This window comes from Crocodylus siamensis, chromosome 1 (genome assembly GCF_052110815.1).
Source record: "Crocodylus siamensis isolate JL-2025a chromosome 1, ASM5211081v1, whole genome shotgun sequence".
NCBI lineage: Eukaryota > Metazoa > Chordata > Crocodylia > Crocodylidae > Crocodylus > Crocodylus siamensis.
This window is the reverse complement of record NC_143395.1, coordinates 297,328,312-297,348,852: the sequence shown is the minus strand read 5'-3', so window position 1 is coordinate 297,348,852 and position 20,541 is coordinate 297,328,312. Positions and strand designations below refer to the sequence as shown.

Genomic DNA, 20,541 nt, shown 5'->3' with positions numbered 1-20,541 from the left:
CTCCGTGCTCCTGTCAAAAAGGAACTTTTACTCCCCACTGCGAGAGAAGGAAAAGGGTGGGGAGCTATCCACTGGCTTTTAATACTGTGCCTATTGGAGATTTGGAAAGCATAGAATACTTTTCCTTTGAAAAATACAATTTTGTTGAAACTGAAAATTAGCATGGATACTTATTGATTTTGACAGTACTTAATTTATTTTCTTCTTTAAAGTAAAAACACATTTCCTTAAGGATTTTATTCCACTTTCTTGGAATGAAATATTTAGATGTTTTATTGTGGGGAATAAAACCCTTTTTGTTTTAGCATTAAATAATAATATAAAGATGTACAAGGCTGAAATTGGAACAGACAGTTTCAATTTTATCGAATCTAAGGAAACAAAATTTAATATTTGTAGAAAATATCTATATTTTTTGTTGTCATAGGAGCATAAAACTGGAAGGAGTCCCCTGAGTCAAGTCCCATCTCTGGTATGGAATGAAAAAAGTCAAAATTTAGGCATTTTCTGAAAAAAATAAATTCCTGATTTTTGACCAACTTATTTTAAGTCAATTGCTGCCCCTGCCACTGCATTATCCAAATTCTAATTCTCTGCCTATTTAAACCATCCCATACTGCAGGCTGTAGTCAGCATGGAAGGTGTGCACTGCAATGCAAGCTGCAGGCAGCCGGTTTCTAATAAACACAATCGAGCATCTTCAAATACATTTTTTTTTAGAATCCAATGATTGTCAAATCTGTATGTATTTTCCTCAGCTAATCAAAAGTCCCTCTCTGCACCTAGAACCACCAAATTTGAACTTTTTGCTCCAAACTTTCTAGGCATTAAAACTCTTCAAAGAAATGCCTTGGGGGAAGAAAAAATTATATTGCGGATACCTTTTCTCCCCTACCTAATCTTGTTCTCCATATGAGGTAGGTAGCCACCATAGAAAATTTGAACCTGACCAACAGTACTGTAAAGATAGGTGGGCAAGCAGGGCACAAACTCCAAGTGCTGCTTAAGAGGGGATGCCAGAATGGAGCTAGGAGGGTACCTCACCCTCTCATTATCCATCCTCTTGCACGTTCCCTACTTTGGTTCTGACAATAGGGAGGGCAGAGCAGCAGCATATGTTTGGAGTAGTAGCAGCCAGAGGTTCACTGCTGCTGGGGGCAAGAGGGGGATAAATATCACCTCCTTTTTTCTACTGCCAAAATTCAGTGCTTATTAAGGCACCACAGGTCTCATGATACAGTATTTTCTGTCAAGATGTCTTACAGAATTTATTTTTTTCAGAAGTCTGCAAGTTTCCTTATAGAAACAGCATTACCCATATATCCCTTCTTGCATGGCCTTGAAAGGTATAGAAACAATTTTTTGATGTGCTTGCATACACATTTTTTCTAGGAAAAAAATGTAGTGTAGGTTGTAGGCTCTTAACAGTTACCACCTGAAACTTAATATGCTCTGCAGGTATGTATTGTGACAGGATAATTTTAAATTGCACGAAAATGTAACCTGTTCCTACCATGCCAGCCTATATGTGTTAAAGTGTTTGTGGGCTGTGGAGGGGAGAGTAGAGAGGCGGTTATATATCAAGTGGGTGTCAAGACATTCTTGAATCCTTGCAGTCAGGAATCTAGGTTGAAAAGGAACCTTGATATAGCATCAGCTGACACACAGCTGGTTGCTGATGACCAGCTTTCTAATGTCAGTACAGCAAGACAGACCCCGGCTGAGCAGAAAGAGGCAGAGGAAGTCTACTGCTACATGTATCTGAGCATTTAGGAGATATTAATAACTCTTAACTTTCTCTGAAGACAACATGCAATAACTTTTGGTGAGTTAGTAAGACCGCTTAATGCAACACAAATAATAAGAGTAATAAGGAAAGCTTTTGCTATAAAAATCTCTAAGATGAAACTGGATTGTACTGGAGTTTCCTTCTGTCTTTTTTAAATGTAAAGATGCAAAAGGAGGGGAAAAGCCTCATAAACAGGCAATTACTTTCACAGAGGTTCATTTATGTATCACCATGTGAAAGCTGTTGGAAAAGAAGAAAAATAAAGTAGCGATATAAAATAAAATGTGTACAGATGTAGTTTTGAAATGACATCCCATTTCCCAAGAGTTTGATATAGCCTGTGTTCAGCCTTGTTTCTTACAGCTCTCTGTGCTTTGCATGGTAATTAGCTCCTTGTGTTATCAATGATACGATGCTCCCGGCTATTTCTTCAGCAATAACTGCTGTTATCCTCAGCTGCAGAGCCTCACATCTTCCTGCCAGACACTGTGTGTGCATGTGTGTACAAATGTTTGGTGACTGGTGATGATGCACTGACTGAAAAATGAAGGTAATGGGCAAAACATCAGAGAAGTAAAGGAATCATGCCCACTTCCTCTGACAAGTAAAGTTGAGTTTCTAACATTTTTGAGGGTTCATTGGACATGCAGTGAGGCAAGTCTATTATGACAGACTTCAAAATGCCCTGATAGGTAAATGATCCTGGTTTAACAAAATCAGTATAAATAGCATAACAGCTCAGCAACTCAGTATGAAATAACAGCCACAAGACCTAAGGAAAAACCCACAGAGTAATTAAAATGTATGTTGTATAAATCTGTCGCAATATGTGTATTATTAAGACACAGAAATAAGTACATCATTTAGATGATACACAAGCATAGTGTTATATAGTAAATAGTGAAATAATGCAGTTAGGATAATAATGTTTAGAGTGCACAGACCTAGTCATATAAAAAGGCAAAAGACTGGAACAGTGTATTTGCTGCATGTGGAAGTAATAGATGCTTTTTTAATTCAGATTGTAAGCGAAATTTACCATCACATGACATTTTCATTAAATATGTTTGCATGGTTAAATTCAGCTTGCTGAGCTCAGACACCATGGCTTTCAGTGCCATTTTCTAACATGAAAAGAAATGCACCGTAAATTTCTAGATACACTGATATCTGCAGTGCTGCATAGTACTTACCTAGCAGGCCAGGACTTGGGAGAAAAATAAATAGGGGTATCAGTGTTCAAAAGATGATGAGAAAGAGGACATAAAATATTTCTTAAAATTATATTTCCATTTTTCTTTCTGTTTGCCGTGGTTGTGTGTTTCTGCTTCACTTTCACCTACTGGAAGTTTTTGCAATGGCTTGGGTCAAGATAGAAGTGCAGAGAGGAAAGGTTCTCTCTCTGTCTCTCTCTCTGTCTCTCTCTCTGTCTCTCTCTTTCTCTCTTGCCTTTCTTCCTGAGGTTTAATGGGGAACTGGAACTTAGCCTAGTTCCCGTGCAATAGATAGGAATAATTTGTTACTGGTGAATATTTTCAGAGGTACTAGACTGCACTTCTAGGAGAGAGATCTAATTTTGTAACACAAAATAGATTATTTCTTAATAGTGTTATAAAAAGTAGTCTATTCACCCTCAGTGTTTTGATCTTGACAAATAATGCAGCATCTGGGAGGATCATATTGCTGCAAGTTAATCAGCATAATATATTATGTAAAATGATAGGACATCTTATACCTTCTTGTGTAAAGTGAGAGCAGACATGAATAGTAAGTTTTTGGTGGGGCAGCAGATTCACTGTTTTTCAAACAGGCATGTGGTATGCTAGGAGGGCTTTATGTGTTCAACTGTTAAATGCTTAGTCATCACATCAATATCATTACCAGGCCTTAGGGGGGAAAAATCCAGAGAAAGGAGAAAGATAAGAGTCAACTGAGAAGAGAAGAGAAGAGAGTTACTGGAATTTTGTGATTTTTCGTTGCATGTTTCTTTCTTATTAGCTAACTTTATTAGCAGTGACAAGCATTTTGGTTGTATTGCTGCTCTAATAGCAGCAAAAACAGTGTGTTGCACTTCAAGACTCATCTGTTACAATGATGAATCCAGAATGAAGCTGCTTACAAATAGCTGCAATTCCTTTTTCACAATGATTTGTAAAATTTGAATAATTCTTGAAAAGGTGCTTTTCTGTTGCACCCACATCCTTTCCTACTGAAACCAACAGTGTGACTCCCATTGACATTAAAAGTGAAACTGTATTGCACAAAAAAGTAATGTCAGTTCATTTAACAATCAAGGACCATATTCAGAAAAAAAATTCCAGGAGTACTAACAAGAACTGCAACTTGGCATGAAATAACAGCCACTTAAATTTAGGAAACATAGGGCATCTTTACACGTGCTGTGGGATGAAGGGGGGGGGTGCTTTAATTACAGTAGCTGCCAGAGCCACTCTAATTAAAGTGCCTGCAAGGTCACATGTATTCAGCATCCCGCACTTCAAAGTGCCTTAGTTAAAGCATTCAACATGCATTAGTTAAAGTGCCCTCACTGCCATTTTGAAGTGCAGGGCGTGGAATACATGTGACATGGAGGCTGCTGAAGCATGTTAATTAGCAAGATGTCCAGCACATGTATAGGTGTCCATAAATTGCTCTTTTCCTTATGTGTTGCTGCCTTAATTCTGACTCAGCTACTCTCAGACTTCTAAAAGATATGAATTCAGATTTTCCTTCCACTGCAGGAAGAAAAGGACTGTGGATCATGTCTCTGCATTCAGCAGGGCCTGAGAGAACAATGCTATTAATATACAGAAGTTGGATTCAGAGAGGTTTGTTGACAGGATTAGTTGAGGATGATAGCAAAATCCACATTGACCTTGTAGGGCATTCCTGTACTGTCAAAGGATTGTGTTAGGGTGTGTTGCTTTGTAAAGCTGAAATACGCCCACACCATTAGTGCTATCCTGTGAAAGAGATATACCATAGCCACATTAGTGTGGCACTGGGCAAATCTTCTGGTGTATGCCAACACTTCAATACATCAGCTACATTACATCTGCTTTGGGGTGTAATGTGTGGAGCCAGCATTCCATGTGTCACTGTGGGGTTCCTAGTACTGTTCATTTATGGTGTAGACATGCCATTAGGGTACTTCTACTTACCTAAAACCAAGCATCTTGCCCTAGCAGGTCAATTTAAGTGTGATGGGCTTGCTGGCAGCAGCCTGGCTTGCTGGGTTGGAAGGGCTCTGAGCAATTCGTGGGGTGTTCCCACCAATCAGATGATGGCAGGGGAGAGGCTTGTCCCACCCCTATCCAGGAGCAAGGCAAAGAGCCGGGTCTGAGAGGGGACTAACTCCCCCTTTCTCTGATTGGTCCATTTGCAATCCAGGGACAGAGCCTCCAGAGGAAATAAAAAAGGCAGCGTGCCCGGCACATGGGCAGCTTCATCAAGGGATGAAGAAGAAGGTAGAAGAAGAGCTGGCAGAGCTGGCCAGTGGGGTGGAGCAGTAGCCCCAGAAGAGCCCAAAGACAGATCATCAGATGGGAGCGGCAAGCAGCCACATTCATGAGCCCCACCATGAGGAGGCATGGTGTCTCTGCACAGCTGGTGCACGGAGGGTCCGGGAGGGACTGAGACACTGGGAGCTGCACCAGGCAGCTCGGGTCTCCAACCCCCTGCACTAGGAAGGGTGAGCGGTGCACAGCTGGTGCACAGAGGGTCCAGGAGTGGATCAAGGCCATGGAGCTGCACACAGCAGCTTGGGGTGCACAGCCTTGGAGGGTCTGGGAGTGGACCAAGACCATGGTGCTGCATGAGGTAGCTTGGGTCTGTAACCCCTGGCACAAGGCAGGGCCAATAGTGTATGGAGCAGTGCACAGGGCCCTAAACAGGCCAGAGGCCGAGAGAGCCCCAAAACAGCTGAGGGCCCCCTGCTAAGGGAAGAGACGCCTCACCCTGAAAGATGAGGACAGACTCACTGGGACCTTGAAGGAGTTGTGAGTTGCCTAAGAAGGGGATTCCAATGGGTGGGGGGGTCTTTACCCCCATGATGGGCAATTGGGGTGTTTAAGTTGATTAAAGGGGCAGCTGGGGTATCTGGGGCTCCCCACTGTCCTCCTTTCATCTAGGGACACTCTTTCTCCTAGGGCGTTGCTATTGTTTTAATATATCTTATTGGGTTTTTTCCTTCATTATTCCCCCCTGGGCCCTGCACCTCATATTTTGTGAACCCTGCACCTCATGCTTTGTAAAATGGCATTCCATTAGAGTATAAGATTTGCATGACTTCTAATGAGACTTGCTTTGATCCCCTTTTGATTCCTCACTTGTATATAGTATTTGCATTGACCTGTATATAAGCTCTTTTAGCTGCTATATCTTATGGGTAAATATATTAACCTATAATTTTTATATCTTATTAAATGTGTACGTAGTTAAGCCTTAACATGTCCTGGCCTTGTTCTATAGGGAAAGGAGGGAAACTGTGTGCCACAGGCAGTTTCACCCCTCAGTGCACCTGCCCTGCTAACATTCCCTTCATTTGGAGAGGGGAATACATCATTGAGTGCCACCTGGGTTATATAAGGAAGCAGGGATAGTTGCCTAAATCCCATATAAAATCAATGAAGGAGTCAGTAAGGCACCTCTAAAAAGCTTCAGTCTTCTGATGCTGAGAGGGCAGGTGCCCAGAAGCAGCCAAAGGCAATACTTAGGAACAAGGTTTTTTCCTGAAATCCCATCCCTTAGGCTAGGGACAGAATTTACACAGAAACTGGTATAAGTGTTCAGAAACTGGTTCAAATCTGTAAGACAACAGAAGTTTAGTGCACATAAACTGCTTTCAAAATGGCCAAAACTGGTTTAAGATAAACCTGTGTAGCTGTAGTATCAGTTTTACTCATTTAGGCTAAATTGGTTTATTGAATTTCTGTCCTAGATCCCCTCCAGATTCAAGTTAACTCAAAGTCCCCCAGCATCCCAGGTGCTTTGCATCTCCCCCACAGACCTCCCCTTGTAGCCATAGCCCAAGCTGGGCCAGCACGGAGGTGTGCTCTAGAACCTGCGGGCTTCTGGCTTGGGCCACTGCAGGCATGTGGCTGCATTTCTGGAATCAAAAGTGAATGTCCGTTCACTTGCTTATCAGTTCAATCGATGCAAAGACTGAATCAATCCAGCTTTGTGCTTATCGACAGTCTGTACTTAGCCATTATCAACACTTACCAGTCATTTCTGTTTCAGATGCCCATATTGAGACCATTTAAAGGAGTCTGATTTTGAGACAGCAGGTTCCCAGCACTTTTGTGAAGACTTTATACTCCTATGACATATCTCAAATTGGTTGCCTGAAAATTGAGCCAACTATTTTTTTAAATTTGTGCCAAAGGGCTCCTATACACATGCAGGGAAGCTGCTCCAACATGCTGTAATTACAATGCATCAGAGCAGACTTAATTCATCGTGTAGCAGTGTCCCCACACTAAAAAATGGTGGTGGGGTGCTTTAAACTAAAGCTGGTTCAATGAGCTTTAATTCAAAGTGCCCCACTACCATTTTTCAGCATGCAGATGCTGATACATATGATGCTCCAGGTGCTTTTAATTAGCATGGCCATCAGAACTGTGCTAATTAAAGAGCCTATCTCCCCTGCCTCCTGGAGCTCATCTACAAATGCCCAAAGTGTCTAGTTTATTTCAAAAGTAGTTATTAACAGTAACAATACAAATAAAAACAGCAAGAATCAAAAAAAGTAAATACAAAATCATTTTTCTTCCACTATTTGAACTGAAGAGTCAGGGCCATGTTCCCACATCTGCTAACTTCACTTTGTACGGCATATGCAGAAAATGTTCCCTTTGAGGAATATGCAGTGTGGAATGAATTTTAACCGGATGAAAAAGTGATCCCTGGAGAATTTCCCCTGTGTAAAAGAGCCCTTCAGCTTATGTAAGCCTCCAGGCAGCAGCACCACATCCTATTCTTACCCTTCTACCTACCAGCACTGTTGACTCTGCCTAAGGTGGACTGCAGAGGTTGTAGAGAGAAGAGGGCCAGTTGGGAAGGAGAGAAAGAAGAGGTCTGATCAGTGCAGAGTGACGCTCTACTACACTTCACGCTCTTTGGCACACATTCTAGTTTTAGTGGGAATTAAGCATGGGCTGGGCTGGGCTGGGACCTGTATCAGCAACTGTTCATAGTTGTGAGTAAGGTTTGCAACATCATCCTTTTAGAACTCGTATTTACTCATTCTATACAGCTCCAGTTTAAACACTAGCTTTTCAGGAAGATTCAATAGCATTTTATAATGTCCTTGGTTAAAATGGGCTGAATCCTTCAGTCTGTATGGGTACAATTCTTCAGTCTTAATGATAAACAGGAGTTTAACCTACATAAAGAGTTTAATGTACATAGATGTATATATTGTATCTAAATGTATGTATGTAATGTATATTCAGGGTAGAATTAACTGCTCCCAATGTAACTTAAGCAGAATCATACACATTTTTATGTCATATATATTAATAAAAATATGCTGTGGTCACTGTCATTTAAACATTACACTATTGTATTTTCCTTCAGCATGTATACAAACTAACTTAGAGGTTTAATACAAAAAAAACCCTTTTTCATGCTAAAGTACTTGGCCTTGTCTTAGAAAAAAAAAGTGAATGAGTCTTGAATGCATCTAATTTGACAATATCTCCTCAAACCTGCTATTTTTTTATTTCCTCTTTAAAAATGGTTCTTCTCCCTTTCTTTACAGGACAGTGGAACAGGAGATAACAACTGCATTGAAGAAATTTTACAGGTAGGACCTCTTGAAAGAATTTTTTTCTTTTTACAGAAGAATAGAAACAGCATCAATACCAGTAATGCTGCTGCTGTGCATATTTACTTTTTAAAGTGTCTTTTTAGAGAAGGAGCAGATAAATTATTTAGCTATATAACATTAATAGAGAACCTGTATAAACAGCCTCTTGAGCTACTGAAATTCGCTGTTGCTGCACACAAATATATCTCGACTTTTTGCATCTGGAAGCAGATAATTGTTCAGAATTATAACCTGAAACATACAACTATGTTTTAGGTTTACAAACCATGCACAGAACGTTGTACCATTAATCATGACTGTCAAAAAGCTTAATTTTGAGGGGAGGTCATAGAAGGTCATTTTCCACCTGGGTTTAATTATAATCCATTACGTAATGTCATTATTTCCATTATATAATGACAATATTCAAAACTTAGAAAGTTATTCCATTATTATCACTTTTTTCACAATAATGTATAGGTTTTTTTCACAAAGTTATTAATTCACATTCTGAACAGATCTAGGCTTGAATCAGCTTTACTATTGGCTGCTTGTTTTATTTATATATTTACTTATTACATTTATATACTATTCTTACCAAAGAAAGTTCCTTATAAATACTATATCATTCTTGCATATATTTTACTCATATTTAAGGGTTCATAGATTCATAGATGTTAGGGTCGGAAAAGACCTCAGTAGGTCATCGAGTCTGATTCCTGCCCTGGGCAGGAAAGAGCGCTGGGGTCAGAAGACCCTAGCTAGATGCTTATCCAGTCTCCTCTTGAAGACCCCCAAGGTAGGGAAGAGCACCACCTCCCTTGGAAGCCCATTCCGGATTCTGGCAACCCTTACTGTGAAGAAGTTTTTCCTAATGTCCAACCTAAGTCTGCTCTCCATCAATTTGTGGCCATTGTTCCTAGTTACTCTAGGGGGTGCCCTAGTAAATAGAGCGTCTCCTATTCCCTGCTGCCCTCTCCTGATTAATTTATAGGCAGCCATAAGATCACCTCTTAGCCTTCTGTTGCGAAGGCTGAAGAGATCTAGGTCCCTCAGTCTCTCTTTGTAGGGCCTTGCCTGCAGGCCTCTGACCATACGAGCGGCCCTCCTCTGAACCCTCTCAAGATTCTTCTCATCCCTCTTGAAGTGCAGCACCAAAAACTGGACACAGTACTCCAGCTACAGCCTGACCAGTGCCACATAGAGGGGAAGCATCACCTCCCTGGACCTGTTCGTCACGCATCTGCTAATGCATGATAAAGTGCAGTTAGCCTTGTTGATCACTTTGTCACACTGACAACTCCTGTTCATCTTGTAGTCAACTATGTCTCTAAGATCCCTTTCCACTGCTGTGATGCTGAGAAGGTCATCCATAGATTTCATAGACATTAGGGCTGGAAGGGACCTCAGAAAATCATTGAGTCTAGCCCCCTGCCCCAAAGGGCAGGAAGTCAGCTAGAGTCATAGGATCCCAGCAAGATAAACGTCTAAATTTCTCTTGAAGGCGTTCAAAGTAGGTGCTTAAACCACCTCTGATGGCAGGCTATTCTAAGCCTTGGGGGCTTGGACAGTAAAGAAGTTCTTCCTTATGTCAAGCCTGAAATGGCCTTGTAGAAATTTATAACCATTTGAACTTGTCATTCCTTGGGGGGCTCTGGGGAATGAACATTCCCCCAGATCCTCGTGAACACCCCTAATAAACTTATAGGTGACCATCAGATCACCCCTGAGCCGTGCTTTTCCAGGCTGAAGAGTCCCATAGCTCTCAGCCTGTTGCCATAAGGTCTGTTTTCCTGACCTCTGATCATGTGCGTGGCTCTCCTCTGCACCCTCTCAAGCTTCTCCATGTCCTTTTTGAATTGTGGAGCCCAAAACTGGACATAGTACTTCAGCTGCGGCCTCACCAAGGCTGAGTACAATGGGAGAATGATGTTTCAGGATTTGCTTGAGAAGCATCTATGGATTCAAGCCAACATTTTGCTCACTTTACTAGCCACAGCATCACATTGAAGGCTCATGTTCATCTAGTGGTCAATCATGACCCCCCAAGTCCCTTTCACCCATAGTGCTAGCCAGCATAGCACTGCCAAGCCTATAAGCATGCTGAAGGTTTTTCTTCACAAGGGGGAGAACCTTGCATTTTTTGGTGTTAAACACCATCAGATTCTCATCCGCCCATTTCCTGAGCCTGCCAAGGTCAGCCTGAATCACCCGCCTGTCCTCAGGTGGATGCTTTACCCCAAAATTTGGTATCATCGCTGAACTAGGCCAGTCCACTTCTGACCCCAATGTCTATATCATTAATGAAGATGTTGATCAATATAGGTCCAAGGACAGAGCCTTGGGGGACCCCACTGGTCACAGGGCACCATGATAATTGACTTAGATCAATTACCACCCTCTGGGTCCAGCCATGGAGCCAGTTCCCCAGCCAGCAGATCATGGTGGACCTGAGGCTGCAGTTGGCCAGTTTTGCCAAGAGGTGATACTGGAATACCAGATTGAAGGCTTTTTTAAAGTCAAGATATATGACATCAATCTCTTCTTCCTTGTCCAGGTGATAGATCACTTGGTCATAAAAGGAAATAAGATTGGTCAAGCAAGACCTACCCTCAACAAACCCGTGCTGACTATCCCTCAGGAAGTTGCCATCAGCCGGTCCGTTAAGAATGGCCTCCTTGATAATCTTTTCTAAGACTTTCCCCAGGATAGCGGTCAGACTGATGGGCCTGTAGTTTGTTGGATGAACTTTCCTCCCTTACTTGAAGATAGGCACCACATTGGCCTTCTTCCAATATTTGGGCACTTCACCAGAGCACCAGGAGTTCTTGAAGATCCATGCCAGGGGCTGAGCTGTGATGCTAGCCAGCTCCTTGAGTATCCAGGGGTGTAGATTGTCAGGGCCGGCTGACTTGAATGTGTCCAGCCTCTCAAGGTCAGCATTGATGGAGGGCAAGGAATCTCGCTCACCCAGGCCTCCCTGCCCCTTGATGGGCACAGGCATCCCATGGGAATTGTGAAAGACTGATGCAAAGTACCCATTTAGTAAGTTGGGTTTTTCCTGGGCATCGGATGTCAGTTGTCTCATCTGGTTTAGCAGGGGTCCAAGGTTGCCCTTGCTTTTCCTCCGACTCCCCACACATCCCCCAGCCTCTAAGTGTGTTGGTGGTTCTTTTTGCCCAGGTGTAGCACTTTGCACCTATCTTTGTTAAACTACATCCTATTTTGTTCTGCCCATTTTTCCAACCTGTCCATATCTGCCTGGAGCTGTTCCTTACCCTCTGGTGTGTTCACTTTGCCCCATAACTTGGTATCATTTACAAACTTGGACAGGGTGCTCTCCACACCCTCATCCAAGTCACTAATGAAGACATTGAATAGCACCGGTCCAAGGACAGAGCCTTGTGGGACTCCACTACCCACATCTTTCCAGGTCAATATCAACCCATCCACCACCACTGTTTTCGGTGCGACTAAGCCAATTTGCCACCCACCTGACTGTGTAATCATCTACATTAGAGCCTGTCTGTTTATTTACAAGAACAGAATGAGATACCATATAGAAGGCCTTCTTAAAGTCTAGGTAGATGACATCTACCTCAGCTCCTGTGTCTAAGCATTTTGTGACCTGGTCATAAAAAGAAACAAAGTTAGTCAGGCAGAATCTACCTGCAGTGAATTTGTGCTGATTCCCTTCTGGCATTATTTCCCTTGCTGGCCTCCACAAATGTGATCCTCAATGATTTTTTCCAGCGTTTTCCCAAGGATAGAGCTGAGACTAACTGGCCTATAGTTTCCTGGTTCTCCTTCCTCCTCTTCTTGAAAATAGGGACCACATTGGCCCTTTTCCAGTCCTCTGGGACCTGACTGGAGCACCATGAGTGCTTGAACAGCCATACCAGTGGCTCTCCTTGACACTGGCCAGTTCCTTCAGCATCCTTGGATGAAGTTCATCCAGGCCCACTGATTTGAACACATCCAGCACCTCCAAGTGTCCCTTTACTAAGTCTGCACTAACAGTTGGTGGGCTGGTGTCCCTCCTGTGTGTATCTATGATCCAATTGGGAGATTTGCCTTGGTCTGTATCTAGGAATACAGATGCAAAGAACCCATTGAAGAGCTCAGATTTGTCCCCCGTCTCTGTCACCAATTGCCCTAGTTTGTCCTGTAGGGGTTCTATGCTACTCTGCACCTTCCTTTTGCTCCCAATGTACCTGAAGAAGGACTTTTTGTAGTCCTTAATTTTTGCTGCCAACCTAAATTCTAATCCTGCTTTGACCTTCCTAATAGATTCCCTGCAAGTGCGAGCCAAGGAGGTATACTTCTCCTTGGTAGCTACCACCTGTTTCCACAGCCTGTATACCTCTTTCTTTGCCCTTAAGCTTTCCTGGACTTCTCTGTTCAGCCAAGAGGGCTTCTTGGCCCCTTTCCCCCTTTTATGCACAATAGGATTGTCTCCTTCTGTGCCCACAGGATCGCTCCCTTGAGGAACAGCCACCCTTCCTGGACCTCCACTTTGCCAATGCTCTTGAGCTTTAACACCTCACTAACTAATCTCCTGAGCACACTGAAGTTAACCTTTCTGAAGTCTAGCACTTCAGCCCTGCTGGTTAGCTTACCCACCCTTCACCGGATAGTGAATTCAATCCATCGATGGTCACTATCCCCTGGGTTACTGTGTACCTGTAGATTCCCCACCAGGTCATCCCCTGTAGTTAACACCAAGTCCAGCAAGGCATTTCCCTTAGTGGGATCATATACCTCCTGTGTTAGGTGGATGTCCTGTATGCAGGTTAAGAACCTACATGAGCGGTTAGATTTGGCTGACTGTTCCTCCAAGCAGGTATCAGGGTAGTTTAGGTCACCCGTGACAACCATATCTCTCAACCGTATGGCCTCCGAGAGCTGTCTGGAGAATTCCAGGTCTAGCTCATCTTCCTGGTGTGGTGGTCTGTAGTAGACCCCCACTACTAAGTCCCTTTCTCCACAAATCCTTTGTATCCTGACCCACAGTACCTCAGTTTGGCCCTCGGTTTGGTTCCTTTTTTAAAAGTCATGACCCAGCAGTTTACAATGCTTAGAAAGCTGATATAATACCAAATAAAAGGCCAATAGAGTTTAGACCCAATGGTATGGTAGGCCTCTGTAAAAAAGCTTTTATTTTAGTTTGTTTCTATTTCTTGGTCATCCTAGACACACTGTCTTGGAACTGTTTATGAATAACAGTGCTATAACTGTTTGTTTTAAAACACTACAGAGCAGTGAAGGAGCTATTTTTTAAGATAATCTTTTCTCCAATAATTTATTAAATTAAATAAGATTGATTATGATGGATTGCTTGTGACTTTATTGGCAAAGCTTTTACTTAGCTAACATTTATAAAGCAAGCTTCTGAGAGACTGAAATGTGTATTAAATAATTCTGTAACCTCCATTCCTGTTGCTTTGTTACACATTATGTAGCAGATAGCATAAATTGTGAATATTTTTTTACAGTCAGCATGCATTAGGCAATGGTTATTTCAGTCACTTTAATGTATTTTTATGTAGGAAAATTAAACAGAACAGTTGAAGATTTTAGTCTTTCGTTTGTATTATAATAAAGTCATGGAGTGTAAACTATCTGATTAGCCAGAGGAAGACATGGTCACTTCTACAAGGAGAAACATATCATGCAGGAACAAAAATATGTACGCTGGATAACCATGGGTTTGGAGGTGCATTCTTAAAATGGGAAAGACTGCTCTTCTCTCTCTTTTTTCTTTATTTCCCATATCTCTGGAGAATTAGTACCAAAAAGGTTCATAGCTAAGTGTACTTTAAAGAAGAATTTATGTAGCACATCTGTGGAAAAATGAGTCTCTTGTGTTACTCAAAATCTGCTCATAAATTCCTTCGCTTAGGATTCAAAATGGAGAGGAGTAAGGTGGGGGTAACAACATGCGGTTTCACCAAAACTTTTTGTGTATTTCCTACAGGTTATAACAGGTGCTGTAATTACACTTTCCCCATAGAATGCAGGCAGATCAATTGCCACAGGTGTACTGGGGAGTACTTTTCACCCTCTCCAGCCTTCTGAGCTGCCCCACAGAGGCCACTACCACCCAAAGCTCCATAAAGCAGTAGGATCTTGGGTGTTCCCCTGCCCTCCCCCTTCCTAGGTCTCCTACACTTACAGTTTACTCTGAATCTCAGCCATGTAAACCTTATCAGCACTGCCCACTGGGCACATCTACTATTTATTCATGTGCGGCACATTTAGCCCAGTTGGAGCAGCCCCGACTGGTAGGCAGCCCCTGCACTGAAGCACCCCTGTGCCCCAGCCAGCTGAGCAGCTTCTACACATGTGCTACTCTGCACAAAAAAACTCCAGAGCAGGCTAATATTTGTAAATACTGTTGGCAGATCCAAGTGCTAGCCTGCTCTGGAGTTTATTAGTTTTGTGTTCCCTAATAGGGGTGCACATGTAGCTATAAGCATTTACTGCAGAGCTAATTAGGGGCCCACTTAGTCAGACCACTCCTTAACCCAAGGGAATTACACCAGTCCAACTGCAATCTAGGGCTAAGTACAGACAGCCAAAAAGCCCAAGGCAGACTTGATCCAATCTTTGTGGGTTTCTCTAAACTGGGAAGATTGGATTATGAGCAAACGTAACGCATGTTTGCCCTTGTAGTGGGGGAGGAGGCGTGGAGCAGGCAAATGCCTGCACTGGCCAGGCCAGGTGCAGGGAAGGGGGCACTCTCACACACCTCCCAGCCTGGCAGCTGAACACAGCCAAGCAGGGCTATCCCTGACTGGTTGCCAGGCACATGACCCCAACTCCCTACAGTCATCGCAGACCCTCCCCTGTGCCCAGCCCTAGGTTTCCAGAACTGGTCACCATGGCAGCCACAAGGGAGGGCAAGGATGTGGGGGGACAGGGGGAGTGCCCGCCTTGGCCACAGCCCGCCTCTAGAGAGAGGCTGGGTCCAGCATGGGAGGCAATGGCTCTGTTCCTCCCCTCGCCACCCCCCCATGTCCCCTCACTGGCTGGGCTGGGGAGCAGGGGCTTTGCTTGTCAGCTCTTTGACAGCCTGGGGGCAGGGCCTGCCAGGCTCTGCTGGAGCAGACAGTGGAGTAGAGATTAGCCCACCCACCCTGTGAGAGGGGGCTGGTGGGGCAGGCATAAAGCAGCCTGGGATGCTGGCAGATTGCGAAGTAACTTAAGTCAGGAGGGGATCTGGCACAGAAGGTCAATAGACTGGTTTAACCTTAATCTGTTAAATCTCATACTGCATCCATCCAGGTTTACCTTAAACCAGTTTCAGCTATTTCAAAACTGGTTTATATGCACTGAACTTCTGCTCTGTTACAGGTTTAAACCAGTTTCCAATCACTTATACTGGTTTATGTATAATGTCTGTCCCTACCCTAGATCGATACATCGCCGTACTGCACTGTACAGCAATGTAGTGTCACTACAGCAGTGTAGGGCAACATGTGGACATGCCCCCAAGAATACTAAATGCCATGATTTCCAGAATTTTCAAATGTACACATGTGAAGTAGAATTGTGTTGTTGATTCCAGTCTGGCATTATTAAATGTATTTTATCCAAACTTCTGACAAACTCCATCAAGTTCATAAATTCCCAAATCATTATGCTAAGCACTTAGGAAGTGTGTACCTGAAGCCCCAAAACAATTTAAGATGCACTATTTTAAAGATTTATTTGGGAAGTGGGAGTGGCAGGGGGAGGTTATTAAATTTCCCAAATGACCCTAATGTAGGGATTCCTGCTGAAAATAGGAATCCTGCAGGAGTTATAAAATGCTGCAGGATTCCTATATTCTTCAACTTTCTAAAATCTGCAGGAGTCCTGGGCCTAAACTTAGTTCATTCACTAATTTAGTGACTGTAACCATCTGTACAGAGTTGTCACACACATTGAGGCCACAAAAACTTTTGAAAAGGACATAGAGAACGTTCAAGACAAAAACTGCATTCAAATTGCATTACATTTGTAATGACGCACTAGCAAAGAAAAGTCTTTTTAGCACATTGTAATTATAGCAAATGAATATTTGCAAGCTTGTGCTACATTGTAAGGACCAAGATGTATGACATATAAATACTGGTGTAAATGTCATCAGTTTAGTGCACTATACTGTTGAAGACACTATATGGTCTACTTCAAGGTCTGGAGTTGACAGACATTCAGCTATCATGGGGTAGCTGCATGCAGTAGCACTATTATAGTTTCTAGCTACCTACTGGCAAGCAAGCAGATATTACCCTGTTTGCCTTGAACTGTGAACAAATGACATCAACCCTGATGTAACTTACACCAATGTAGTTTTCCCTTTGATTTCTCCTGGGTAATTCTCCACCCAGTTCAAGTAAGTTACACTGGTATGGGGATGTACATCATATGCCTGCTCCTTTCTTGCAGCAGTGTAAAGGCTGGAAACATGTCAGGTGTCCCTGGATAAAGTGCAAAGCTTTCTAAAATATACACAGAATTGTAAGCAAGGAAATTCAGATTTAATTCTCTACAAACATCCTTTGCTCCATCCTTTCCTATGCCCTTGACCATGCTCTATCTATGTTCTTCAGAGTTCCCTACACTTGTACATAAAAACACAGGCTTTTCAACAGGAGTCATAATTTTGGCTGATTTTTATTTGCTTTTATTTGCTTTTAGAGTTCATGTTTTATTGTATATTTTGTAATGACTGGTGGGATTTGGGGTAAATGTTTATTTTGCTGTTGCACCTGCATAAAACTGTAATAACACAATGGTTATCACAGTCAGGTTCTATATCTCCATTAATTTAAGCATCGTACCACACACCCTCGTATATTTAGAGGTGGCGGCTTTTGTTATAGTGTCAAGGAGTCTCTAAATGTTTGGGCTTAAATGGTACTTGGATGGTAGTATTTGTGAATTGGGATTGGTCTGGATATTAATGGTAATATCCTGAAATTTTAATGTTTTGGATTTGGGGGTGAGAGGGCTGTTGTTGTTGCTGAAAGGAAAAATTCTTTAGCAACTTTGTCTCTCAGTTGACAAAAATGTTTCATAAGCATTCCCTTGTTTGTTTATTTAAATTAAGGTTACTGTTAAACAAAGGAGCTCAGGGAGGTACAAAGGCTGTGTTTTGAAGGGATATGGGATCAAGGAGGACAGCGTTTCTTTTGAGGAACGCTAGAAACCAAGGCCAGAGTAGTGAGTGCCAAAGGATTTTCGTTCTCTCTAATACCAGTGAGACTCGAGATCAGGTGCCTGTACAAGTAGTCCTTCAAAGAGTTTTGTCTTATAACCTACATCAGTGAAAACTGGGCATTTAAATTCAGCTTTTTAATATTAATTTAAAAGCATTTTAAAAGCAGGGGGGTAGGCCACGCTTCTGTGGGACATTCCATCCACCTGAGTGTCATAGCATTCAAGAGCCATGCCTGGTACCTCAAGGTACGTAGAAAAAACATTTAAAGCTGCGTCCATGGCCGAGTCGCTGATTCTCTGAATCAGCCTTGAATCTTCAGATTTGAATTTGGCTGAATCTAATCAAGGACAGTGATCTGAATCAATTAGTTGAATCAATGTCCCCAGTTTGGGCCGAATCCAGATCTAAATAAAATACGGCCCATTTCACACACCCCTACTGTTTATAACCTCAGGGCAGGAGTCCCTTGACGTTGACTCAGCCCAGCTGTCTCCCCTCAATACAGGACAGATGACCTATAGCTGGCAACCAGAAACCAGCATTGATAGGCTGGGAGTGCAGGACAGAAAGCCCAAAAGGACACGAACAGTAGTGAGAGGGAAAACACTGTACCAGAGAGCAGCGGAGGCTGGGTGAGGAATACTCCTGCCCATATTTTTGCATTTTTGTTTCTAATCGCCTGCAGAAGCTTCCTGGGAGTCATCCAGGAAAGTACTGAGAGCCACTTCTAGTTGTGACGTCTTAACAGCAGGAGCCTGTACTTAAACCCAAAGGACTGTGGTGGGGGTACTGGGGTTAGAGTAGCCCCCTGTAAGGACTGTGAGGCTTTGTTACAGGCCATAACTGATTATTTTGGATTATTGGACACAGCCCTGATGGCGGAGCCAGTTTTTCCTTCACGGGGAGAAAATTCTCCAATTATTACCATCAAGTCATGACAGACAAGTGCCCCGAGGAGGTAGTGTACCCCTTTAAGGGTGCACAGCACTGGTCGAGCCATATGCAAAGGGACTCGTCCACACTTGCTATTATTTTGTTGAAATTATTATTTCCAAACAGATTGGGTTTTTCTGAGGGTACATGGTAATATTCAGTTGGGGTTATGCAGAGCAAGAAATAAAGGTGTATAAGTTTGAGTGAGGACATGGACATCTCAAGGCAGTAATTGTTCGTTTGTGTCAATAATCACAGATGATAGTGCTGTGAATGGCCATGAGGGAGGTCTGAGTTTGAGAACAACTTTGGTCCTCAAGCTATTTTAAATCTAGGATTTTCTAGAGGATCCTCTCATCTGCCAAGGGAGGCTTATTACCAGTGAAGCTGGTCTAATTCTATCACAAGCTCACAAAAGTCAAAGGTCCTTGTGGAGCATGACCAGCCAGTACATGACAAATTCGCATAAGAAAAAGGCAGGACAGCATGAAGAAGCTGGTAAAATCCTGGACTACTACTTGATTGTTTATTTAAATTGCTGCTTTGGGGGAACTGTGCATCTTAGCCCTGGTTGACAAAGCAAGGGGGAATCCAGAATGAATTTCCAGGCCAGCTTCCTTTTTCAAGAAAGAGAAATGATTCCTGGCTATCCTCATTCTGTGCATGCTGATATAGCTCCATTAAATATATGAAAAAGTAAAACTAGGGATATTGAAACCAGCAAAGATTCTTGTTCCTCACTCCTAATAAAAAAAGAAAAATAGTCAGGGTATATGAGATCAAATGCACTGCTGCCTTAAGCTCATGGCTTTGTGCCTTTAGCTGTCAGCTTTACAAAATGAAGTCCACTTTGTATCTCCACCACTGAATTTACTCCCTAAAGAACTGAGACCACAGTAGAGGTATAGGGGATAAGCTTGGACTTGAGATGACAGGATTCTCTGATGAAGCCTTTGGTGACAATGAACTGCCTTCTGTAAATTACATTTATTTCCATAAATATATATTTTTAAGTAAATGTAAACTTTTAAAGTATTTTCAGAAGCTGGTTCCATCTCTTCATTGGATAAACCTGGAATTTCAGAGACTGTTTCCACAGAGCAAGGTAACTAGTATGCTCTATACTGTGCTACCCTGTGATGCTTTGCATTCACATTTTCTTTGTCACGTGTCCTGGTTTGTGCTACTTATAGGGAATGTCTACACATGCAGTTAATGTGCCTGAAAATTCAGGCTCTTTAAAGTGTCCCCGGGCACACATCTGAACATATGCCCATTGGGAGCAGTTCAGTCTAGGGTTGCTCTTACCCTGCTTTTTCCCCCTGCAGCAGCCAGGGGGGCGCCAGGTTTCCCTTGGTGCTAGCCCCAGGCTAGCAGGGGGCACAGGGACTGGTCCCAATCTCCGTGAAATGGAGGGTGCTGTCCTTGCTCTTGGGCAGCTGCCTCCCAGCCATGTCAAGATCAGAACCAGTCCCAATCTTTGCTGAGTGAGGAAATCTGTCCCAGCTCTGGACAAAAATAATGATAAATCAATGCTGGTTTCTCAAGATGGGTTTTTGCCATCAAAATTAGCTTATTTGGTAAAAAAGGCAAAAAAACCCCAAAACATTTTTACATAAATACTGACTACAAATGAAGCAAGTCAAAAAGAAAAGGGCTGACATGCCAACTTCAACTGAAAACACTGTACAAGGAGTCCTCAGATGTATGACACAATTGTTTCCTGAAAACCGCATCTTAAGTCGAAATATTGTAACTCAGAACCAATTTTCTCATAAGAAACAATGTTATAAATGGGGG

The 20,541-nt window shown here is 42.7% G+C and overlaps 1 protein-coding gene across 1 annotated transcript in view; it reads left to right on the top strand.

The window, feature by feature from the left end:
- AFF3 (ALF transcription elongation factor 3) overlaps window positions 1–20,541 on the top strand; it is a 628,646-nt gene that overhangs the window by 271,030 nt on the left and 337,075 nt on the right. The window contains exon 4 of the mRNA XM_090020433.1: window positions 8,553–8,597. Within this exon, the coding sequence (XP_089876559.1) occupies window positions 8,553–8,597 (45 nt within the window). The remainder of the gene's footprint in view (window positions 1–8,552; window positions 8,598–20,541) is intronic.